This window comes from Engystomops pustulosus, chromosome 8 (assembly GCF_040894005.1).
Source record: "Engystomops pustulosus chromosome 8, aEngPut4.maternal, whole genome shotgun sequence".
Lineage (NCBI taxonomy): Eukaryota > Metazoa > Chordata > Amphibia > Anura > Leptodactylidae > Engystomops > Engystomops pustulosus.
This window is the reverse complement of record NC_092418.1, coordinates 103122645-103133843: the sequence shown is the minus strand read 5'-3', so window position 1 is coordinate 103133843 and position 11199 is coordinate 103122645. Positions and strand designations below refer to the sequence as shown.

The following is an 11199-nucleotide window of genomic DNA, read 5'->3' as shown; positions in this document are numbered from 1 at the left end:
TGTACAGAGTGACTGCACCAGCAGCAGAATAGTGAGTGTAGCTCTGGAGTATAGCATAGGATGTAACTCAGGACCAGTACAGGATAAGTAATGTCATGTATGTACCCAGTGACTGCACCAGCAGCAGAATAGTGAGTGCAGCTCTGGAGTATAATACAGGATGTAACTCAGGACCAGTACAGGATAAGTAATGTCATGTATGTACACAGTGACTGCACCAGCACCAGAATAGTGAGTGCAGCTCTGGGGTATAATACAGGATGTAACTCAGGATTAGTACAGGATAAGTAATGTCATGTATGTACACAGTGACTGCACCAGCAGCAGAATAGTGAGTGCAGCTCTGGAGTATAACACAGGATGTAACTCAGGGTCTGTGCAGGATAAGTAATGTCATGTATGTACACAGTGACTGCACCAGCAGCAGAATAGTGAGTGCAGCTCTGGAGTATAATACAGGATGTAACTCAGGATCAGTACAGGATAAGTAATGCCATGTATGTTTTATGAAACTTATGTAAAACAATGTGGTATTCAAACTATTAAACGTGTGGACATTACAATAGTGCTGTGCTGGGAAGGCTGTGTGGCCTGGTTGGAGTTACAACCTGTACACCCTCCCTTGCTATGGCTCCCTGGAACAAGGTGCAGGCTGCACATAAAGGAATGTATTTAATATTCTCGGTGACAGGTGCATTGTTGTAGGGGATGTATAATCTGTTTGCTCACGGGTGACGTTCTGCCGGTGTAAGGATGTGCAGGGAGTCAGGCAGATCTGGGAACAGGATCCGTGTGTCAGGGCAGTGTGAGGTCGCATGTATCAGAATGGAGCTTTTGTTCTCCTGATGTCACTTGCTGCAATCAGATCTGGTTGAGTAAAAAGTACAGGGAAACAGTATCCTCATTAGCATGGAGGGAGCTGAGAGGACTCTGATCCCTGAATCGATGGAGGCTGCACTCAGGACAGGTTCCCAGTCTCTGCTCTGCAGCTGTGTGCCTGTCACTGACCTGCCATTCACATATCAAGGTGCAGGAGTTGTGCTCAGTAATATTATTGTATTCTGCGAGTGCATGGCTTCTTTACACCTTTCCATGAACAATGCCAGGCCGTGTTCACATGCATTTCAATTGGCAATACATCCATACTGGGGTGGAAAGATAGAATATGTGCTATCATCCCCCATAAGTATGGGCGTCCCACGCTTCTTCCTATGGAGAGGGGTGCAGCCGCATGTTCGCCCGGGCGAGCACAAATTGGGGCAGATCTACTTACCTGGTCCAGAGGAGTTCCCGAAAGTGCATTGTCCGATTTCCTGAATGTGTCGCTTCCCCGATCAGGTCCGCTGGAGTTCATCTTCTTCCTCCTGGTGTATGTAAGTGCATGATGTCTTACGACACAATTTTTAGGTTAAATCCTGTGGTTCGTCCGAATCCGTTGGATCGTTCAATGCCTCCCCCCCCCCCCCCCAAATTGTGTTGCATTAAAGAGCCGGCGCGAATGCACCAAAACCGATCGCATGACACAATCGCCTGCTAAATGCCTGTCCCAGCGGCGCAATCCCCGAAGACTACGGAAAACCCGACAGAAATGTGATCCGGGGACCCTTAGTAAATAAGCCCCATTGTGTGAAAGCGGCCTTAGCTTGGATAAAGCTGACATTCTCTTTTAGGCGTCTTTGACAAGAATGTATGAATTCTTCAGTCCTGTTTTTTGTGCCATATAAATGATATATATACACGACGTTTTTCATCCATATGTGCACATATGCAACATGTATTTTATATGTTCCCAAAGACTTCTACGGGCCATACGGAATGAAAAACTGGAAATACTGGAGAAAATAGGACATGCGCTATATATTTTTTTGCGTCTTGCTCACTGTGCGGTGCAGTGGACAATACGGACATATAAATGGATGGGCATATTGCCCATGGAATTGAAAGCGGATGGTATAAAAACGGTATGGTGCGGCTAGCTTACAGCCGTTTTCATAATTTCATGTGAACTAGACCTTAGCTATTCCCCTCCCCACAACCATACACATGCATGCTGGGCTGAGAAAGCTGCATAAAAGCACCTACAGTATTGCTTTATCTTCTTGAAAACAAAAGGATGGGGCATAATGGACTCCACCCCTTCTCTCAATATGTAAAATTCCCGAATCCAGCACCTCATTTTTGCTTTTCCACAAGTTTCCCCTTCATGAGCCCCCGACTCAATGTTATTTCTCTAATAAAACACATGTGCAGTAAAAGTCGCTGTTCGCACAGACCAGAATATCTTGTAGAACTGCATGTTTTCCTTGTGCAAGCCGCCGCGGGTTATAAGTGATGTGTACAAGGTGTATATGACCAGGGATGACCCAGGCGGGATCCCTCTGACTTCCTATAGGGGAAAGTAAACACACTGGGCCTCATGTGTTAAAACTCTAGTACAAAAGAAGAAAAAAAAAAATCATTTTGTCTCCCATAGCAACTGGTGAGAGCTCCACTTTCATTTCCTAGCAGTGCAACGTGCACACGTCTTTGTATCCACATGTGGTCGCTGTATATTCTTATCTCTAGTCATATTCTAGCAGTATGGAAGCCAAAGCAAATTGTTGCACAAAATGACTAATAGTATTTTTTTAAAATAATTTTTCTCATGACATTTCAGACTAACTTTTTGGTGATTGTATCCCGCCGTGCGCAGAGCAGATTTGTCCAAAAACAAAAAACAAAAATGAATACTGAAGGGATCACGTTTTACACTCACATTTCTTTGTGTGGGAAATTACATGATATACAAAAGCCTGAAGCTGCTACAGTATAGCAACTATGATGTGACTGCAAGAGCAGCCAGATACATAATAATAGAAATTATTAATTTGCACCCATTTATTATGCTGGCGCTGCCTGTTCTATTGCCGAGTGTTTGTCACAATGAAACTGCTTGTTGCTAAATGGTCCATGATTAGCTAGGTCCAGTTCATGCTTTCACAATGTTAAAGATCGGACTAGATTAACTCTTTTCTAGCTAAAAGCCAAAGGTTTGGGGGTTTTAAAGCCAAAGGTCAATAATTTACAGATTAGAAAATTTTTTTAATTACAATATAATTAAATTACAATTAAAATCATAATTACTGAAATGGTTCATACACTGAAAAAAAAAAGAATGATCTAGTGTGTTTGACAGTTCTAGGCTGAATAAACAGGTCATTGTAGGTGTAAAATGTAAAAACTATAAAAAAAAGAATGGTATAAAAACAATAGCATAAAATATATAAAATATATATATATAGCCAGATGTGGAAAGCTCCATAGTACTGATGCTAATACAGGCAGTCCCCGGGTTACATACAAGATAGGGTCTGTAGGTTTGTTCTTAAGTTGAATTTGTATGTAAGTCGGAACTGTATATTTTATCATTGTAATCCCAGCCAGAACATTTTTGGTCTCTGTGACAATTGGATTTTAAAAATGTTGGATTGTCATAAGAACCAGGACTAACACTAAAGCTTCATTACAGACACCTGTGATAACTGTTACAGCTGATTATTGTAGCCTAGGACTAAAGTACAATAAATTACCAAGATCCAGAGGTCCGTTTGTAACTAGGGGATGTATGTAAGTTGAGTGTTCTTAAGTAGGGGACCACCTGTAGTTTATATAGGAGTAGTGCTGCAATAACCCTACATGGCCACTGTACAGCAGATTGGTGTGAGGTCTCTGTGCCTGACCGTGACCAATAAGTTACCAAGCTCAGCGGATTCATTAATTTCCATTGAATCAATGACAATCATGTATTTTTGTTTAAAACGGTTTCTTTATTTAGACTGTACACAAAAAAGGGGCTGCCGGCGACAGCGAATCTACGGGAACAGCGTTTGGTTTTAAATTATTATTATGTAACAGAACCTAAAGTGAACGTCTCATTAAATAAACAAACATGGAAAATTTAGAAATTCGCAATTTTTTTTTTTCTACGACAAGAGTCCCTTCTGCTTCACATTCTCTGTGCGCCTCATGTAATAATAATAAAAAAAAAACAATATGTGGGAATGAAACAAAATAGATGCATTGGTTTCCCGTGATGGGATGGTGGCCCACAGGAGAGACAACTAGTTATTACAGTATACATGAGCCTCAAAGCTTCACCGTTATTTTTATCACATTGGCCTCTTTGGTTCCAAAATGACGTATAATACAATGCAAATTTCTTTATTCTGTTGCTATAAAAATATCCATTTATTCTCTTACAAATGGCAGTCGTGGCTAATCATGCATCAGTTCAGTGCAAAACGTTAAACAATCCTTCGCTTACAAGAAAAGAAGAAAAAGCGAACGAATTTATTTCAAGTATAAAAAAAATATATATTAGAAAATAAAATAATAACTTCTGTCTCCAGTCCATTGTGCCCCGTGTGTGACATCATTGAAATGCATAGCTCGGTGGGGTTTACCGCTGTGGTTCGGCAGGGTCACGTAGTGCGGACATCCAAAATAATCAAAACCATCCTTCCGCATTGAGATCTCCTTGATCTATAAGACACCAGTCTCAGCTCCAAATAACACAATCCTAGTTCGGATGACATAACAGGTGGAGATCTACAGATGTAGCAGGCATCAATTTTAGCATTTATGTCTTTGGGGGGTCCCAATGTCACTGTGAACACTCCAGGCTAACGTGCAGTCCTTGAGGGACTGCGGTTTTCATGATGAGCTGAGAGGCAGAAAACACATGATAAACTTAGTTCTGCTACATCTGTACATATACAATACTCTCTTTGCATCTGCATTCATCCATTCTGCTCTGCTATAGTGCTGGCTCAGAGACCACAGCACCAGATGGAAGTCACTGACTTATAACCTGAACTTTCTTTGCCATGGTCCAGCGTGGATGCAATACACATCCACTTTCTAATGGTATAATCATATACCTGGCTGAACTGGTGACCTTCCCAAGAGACCCCAATATTCAACATTATCCCATCTTACGAGAGAACAGGTTAATATTTGTGCACTGAGGATTATCACCTCCGTAATATTGTGGACTTTTATTTGTAGCAATTGCTTGTGATAATGTAAGGAGTGTTCAAATAACCAGGTTAGAATAAGTACCTGTAGGTTTAACCTTCTGTACTGCAGCAAGTGGCCCCTGCAGCATTGAAAAGGTTAAGTAATTTTAAGTGCACTGTCAAGTGCTGTGATCACAGGTAGTGAGAAGAGCAAGTGCTGCTGTTGAAATGGGTACCTAGTGGTTTGCAAGTGCTGTGTTGTCTGGAGCCCCCTCTGCCCCATCCGTCGCGGAAAAACGGGGATCATTATATCCATTTGTACCTTCATCTGGATTCTCCCTGTTTTTTTTAACCCCCTCAGTGCAAGATGAAACTGCAGAACAATGATTTAGCAGGCCATTTTGTTATCAAAGGGGTTACAAAAATAATATATAAATATATATAGATTTATACGTATATATATCTGTATATCCATTCACTTCCATTGCCTCCTGTACATGCCAGCTTGTGTATAAGGTAACACAGTCACATACGTCCATAACAGTAGAAAAGTAGAAGACTCTGCGGCTCTGTCGCTGGCTTCCAGGACCACATGTGGTTTGTCATTATTCTGCGGTTAATCCACAGTCATATGCATAAAAGAAGTTAATTAGGGAAGACCAATGTTGGCTGCCCATCATTCAGCGTAACTGTACATTCCTCGCTGCAAGTGCTGGAAGAGGGTCAGGGAAAGCCAGAAGCAGCTATGCCCTGGAGGGTCCACTTCCTCAGTTGGTCACTTAACAAAGATCTTCTGGAATGTGCAATTTTTCATCCCTTGACACATTATAGTTGTACCGGAAGGTCTATGGAAACCTCTTGGCTCTCTCCTTGTCCCAGTGTTTAGGGATGTCTCAGTGAGTAGACATATGAGCTGACATTCTGATAAGCCTTGTTTTATAGATGCCCATGAAGGCGATAGGACGCCTCCAGACTGTCTCAAGTTTTCTCTTCCCCTAGTGTCACTGTGACACAATATCCCACTGGTTGAAGTACGGTGAAAATGGTCATTGTCCATCGACTCCAATCACGCACATCCACACTCTTCCACGATCATGTTAGGCACGTCCCTCTTGACAATATTGTACTCGTCATCAAAGTACAGCATGGACATTGTACTTAATTTTGTTGGAATACAACAGGAGTTCACTGTCCCTGGATTCAGCCCTCTCATCCTGTACTGGTTCACCACTGCGGTGTGAAAGGATGAGGCAGAACCGGGTACACCAGCCAAGTATGCAGGGCAGCTGCCCTCACAGTAATTGCCATAGTACCCTGATGGTGCTATGATCCAGTCATTCCACCCAATGAGTCGAAAGTCAATAAAAAACTGTTGCCTACAACACAAGTGTGTACGTCCGTCACACTCAAGACCTCTTTTCCGTATCCGATGCTTGTTGTCCGCAAGCCTTGCATGAACCACAAGAAAGGGGCGGTGGGATTCTTCGCCTGGATCCACATACACTGGAGTTACAGAAAATTCCTCACAACCATCACATTGAACCTCTAAGCTAAGCCTTCGGTCACCCTTCTCAAAAAGGGCTTGGATAGTATCAGTCAAGGGAAACGTGTGCCAACCACTCCTCCTGATGTCCACTCTCTTCTCCACCAGGCTCATCTTGGCTGGGTCAGAAGGATCTTGGAAATGAAGTTTTATCCGGAGCTTGCGTCTTCCAGTCTTTTCCAAGACTTCAGGAAGCTTGAGGTACAGCCAAAGGTTGGACTGAAGAACAAACAAGTTCTGGTTCCCTTCATTGGAAATGATGAATGACAGTTGGACTCTGGAAGCCGTTACATCATCTGTAAAATGTAGAAGAGAAGGTATGAAGACCTGCTACCTCGTGTGAAGCATTCACTGACCTATCTTGCAGCTTTATATAGGATAAAGACGGGTAATTGAGGATGCTCTTCTATCTACCTCTTGGGGTAGTTCCCACCAAGTCTGCCAAGTTCACTTCCGGGATGCATAATGTACCCCCACAAACCCCTAATATGGAGACATTTACAGACCACTATAAGACTGCCTCATTGTTGGTGTCCTCTCCTGCTCACACTAAGTTCAGCACGTATAAAGGATGTGACCAAAGTATTAGTTACAGCAGAGATCATATCAATGTCATCAGGATGTGCCCTGCAGAGCAAAAGTTTATGTCTCCCACGCAAGAATGAACATTGACAGATGATAAGGGGATAATCTAGAACATCCTCTGGAAAAACGAAAATTTACACCAAAATTAAAAAGGTGCAAATGCATCTGCAGCGTGAATAAAATCTTATGGATACTTTTCCGATAGATTATATCGATGACAGATGTGGGCAGCCAAGATCCACATGCACTTTATTCGCTATTCATCAACTCCAGATCATTACCAGTATTATTCCTTACACATGTAGTTCTATGCAAGACTGTGCCAAGTCACATTTAATTACACAGTTCCAGCATAATCCTCCTTCGTTTCTACCCCTGTACACTGCACTGTAATCCTCCAACGTTCTCTGGCCAGCACACTTCATCTGATCTTCCTGCACCCTATGCCCGATACATTGCACCCTGATCCTCCTGAATTATTTGCTGGAAACATTGCATCTTTATCCACCTGTATTCATTGCGCCACACGTATCCTCCTGCACTCTTTGCTCCCTGATCCTCATATATATAGTTATACTTTATCCCATATACTGCACTCTACCCCCATATATTACACCCTGATCTCTCTGCTCCCTGAACCTCATATATATATATAGTTATACTTTATCCTATATACTGCACCCTGATAATCTATGCTCCCATCCTGATCTTACTATAGTTTATGCCCCAAACAGTTCACCCTGATTGCCCTGCACTCTCTACCTCAAACATTAAACCCAGATTGCCATACACTTCCTACCCCTAAACAATGCACCCTGATCCTATATGCCCCATATTGTGAACCTTGACCTTTCTATATTATTTGTCTGATACACTTCACCCTGATCTTTCTCTAAATTCTACCCCAATACATTGCAGTCAGATCCTCCTTTATCCTACAGACTGCACCTGATCATCCTGCACTCTCCATTGCCAAATGTTGCACCCTGCTCACTTGTCCCCATACATTTCTCCATACTTTCCTATATTATCTGTGCAACACATTCCAACACTCCTCCTATATACTATATTCCACCAATGCTCCCTGATGCTCCTATATACTATATTCCATACACTGCTCCCTTATACGACTATATACTATATTCCATACACTGCTCCCTTATACTCCTATATGCTATATTCCGCCAATGCTCCCTGATTCTCCTATATACTATATTCCATACACTGCTCCCTTATACTACTATATACTAGATTCCATACACTGCTCCCTTATACTCCTATATACTAGATTCCATACACTGCTCCCTTATACTACTATATACTATATTCCATACACTGCTCCCTTATACTCCTATATACTTTATTCCATACACTGTTCCCTGATCCTCCTATATACTATATTCCACCAATGCTCCCTTATACTACTATATACTATATTCCACCAATGTTCCCTGATGCTCCTATATACTATATTCCATACACTGCTCCCTAATGCGCCTATATACTTTATTCCATACACTGTTCCCTGATCTTCCTATATACTTTGTTCCATACACTTCTTCCTGATCCTCCTATATACTTTATTCCATACAATTCTTCCTGATCCTCCTATATACTTTATTCCATACACTTCTTCCTGATCCTCCTATATACTTTGTTCCATACACTTCTTCCTGATCCTCCTATATACTATATTCCATGCACTTCTTCCTGATCCTCCTATATACTATATTCCATACACTTCTTCCTGATCCTCCTATATACTATATTCCATACACTGCTCTCTGATCTTCCTATATACTATATTCCATACACTGCACCCTGATGCTCCTATGTACTATATTCCATACTCTTTTTCCTGATCCTCCTATATACTTTATTCTATACACTTCTTCCTGATCCTCCTATATACTTTGTTCCATACACTGCTCTCTGATCTTCCTATATACTATATTCCATACACTGCACCCTGATGCTCCTATATACTTTATTCCATACTCTTTTTCCTGATCCTCCTATATACTTTATCCCATGCTCTTTTCCCTCACCCTCCTATATACTATATTCCATACACTGCACCCTGATGCTCCTATATACTTTATCCCATGCTCTTTTCCCTCACCCTCCTATATACTCTTACTCTGTGCTGCATATCCTGACCCTCGTGTACACAGTGCGATCTCCTGTGTCGGGTCACGTACCTGCCTCGGCGAAGCTGATGATCTCGGAGGTGGCGCTGTGCTCGGCGCTCTCGGGGCCGGACATGCCGTGCCCGTCCAGGCTGGGGATCTCCAGGCGCCCGTCCTCCCGTAGGCGCCCGGCGTGCAGCTTCCTCAGGGCAGTCAGCATGGCAGCCCGGGGCACAGCATGAGTGATGTTCGGCCGCTTCTGCATATGTAGTCGGGTCAGAATGTGTCTCTTCACCGCCTCAACAAAGTCCTGTTCTAGCCCGGCCGCCTCCTCCGGGGGCCGCAGTCCGCAAGATGCGCAGGTGTCCGGGGAAGACGCGGGAGGATCGGGCACTGCTGTCGGGCTCCCCGCTGCGTACAAGACCAAAAGAGAGAACACCAGCAAGAGACGTGTGCTGTGCCACGGAGCTGACGATCTGATCGGGATAGCCATGGAGCCGATTCGTGTGATTGACGATCTATCCGGGAAAGCCGTGGTGCTGAGCCGCGGAGCTGACCATCTACCCAGGGCAGTCATGGTGCTGAGCAGCCGATCACCTCCTCTGCCGGGGACACCTCCAGGTGACAAGCAGCAGAGACCCCCGATATTATCCACGATTCGTACACGGAAAGCTCCTGCGCTACGGACCCCGGGGAGGTCTCGGCTTCTTCTTGGTAAAGCTCCGGGAGGTGTGAGAGCCGGAGGGGCAGCTCCACGTGTCCCCGTGCAGTGCGCGCTCCCCGGAGCTCTGCTGTCACTGGCCGCCTCCTGCGCGTTATATCCCGGGAGCTGCGCTCACAGCGCACGGCACCGCACTCTGTCACAGGCTGTTTGCAAACACAGTCACTTCAACCAATGGGGGCGTAGCATCTACTGGGGGAGGGGGCAATACTTACAGGACATTACATACCCCCCCCCCCTTCACCCCAATCACTGGGGGAGGAGAATAACAGGACCCCCCACCCCAAGAGAACTGAGGAGCAAATCTATACACAGTGTCATCATCTATCTAATATGTAACTATCTCCTAATATCTATCTATCTATCTGTCTCCTAATATCTATCTATCTATCTATCTATCTTTCCTAATATCTATATATCTATCTCCTAATATCTCTATATATATATCTTCTAATATATATATTTATGTATATATATATATATATATATATATATATATATATATATATATATATATCCTAATATCTATCTACCTATCCATCTATCTATCTCCTAATATCTATCTCCTAATATCTATCTCCTAATATCTATCTCCTAATATCTATCTCTGTCTGCTACCTATCTATCTTTCTATCTCTTAATATCTATATATCTCCTAATTTCTATCTATATGTCTATCTATCTTTCTCCTAATATCCATCTATCCTTCTATCTCCTAATATTCATCTATCTATATCTTAGCTGTCTAATACCAGGTCTGTCTGTTATCTAGCTCATTTATCTGTTGCCTAATATCTACCCACTATCTCATATGTATCTAATATGTTTCTTTCCATCTTATATCATCCATTCATCTATTTATCTATTACTGGGGACAAGTGCTAAATAACCAGCCCCTGACCCCAGCAGCATCATTGCATAAAGTAATACACATCTGTCCTATCCTTCTCCTCTCCCCCTGGTCAGTCTGCGGGTGCACTAGTTATTATCACTTTCATAATAAATAAAGTTTCATAATAAATTGAGTCCAGAAGTCTTTTATCTATCAGTCACTCCCTTTAAACCCTATCAAAGTCCCAGAAAAACTGGAGACTTCATGGGAAATACCTGTGTACACGTTCTGCTGTGACGTACGGTGCACATCACGTCCTTCTCCAGTATCAACAATATAATGATTTGAATTTTATTTTTTTTTTATTGCATGTGACCTAAAGTGAAACAAAT

The 11199-nt window shown here is 42.7% G+C and overlaps 1 protein-coding gene across 1 annotated transcript; it reads right to left on the bottom strand.

Annotated features, from left to right (window-relative positions):
• Positions 1–3785: 3785 nt before the first annotated feature.
• On the bottom strand, positions 3786–10136 carry INHBB (inhibin subunit beta B). The gene is made up of 2 exons (XM_072122051.1): positions 9327–10136; positions 3786–6836 (listed from the first exon to the last, which is right to left on the bottom strand). Exons 1-2 carry the CDS (start codon positions 9829–9831, stop codon positions 6064–6066), a joined length of 1278 nt encoding a protein of 425 aa, XP_071978152.1. The 5' UTR covers positions 9832–10136; the 3' UTR covers positions 3786–6063.
• Between the last annotated feature and the right edge of the window lie 1063 nt (positions 10137–11199).

Bases quoted from the DNA above. Each gene is read 5' to 3' on its own strand.
- INHBB (XM_072122051.1), bottom strand. From the start codon at position 9,831: ATGACTGCCCTGGGTAGATGGTCAGCTCCGCGGCTCAGCACCACGGCT. The intron at 6,837-9,326 runs GTACGTGACCCG...TACATTTTACAG, and splicing joins CATCAGCTTCGCCGAGGCAG to ATGATGTAACGGCTTCCAGA.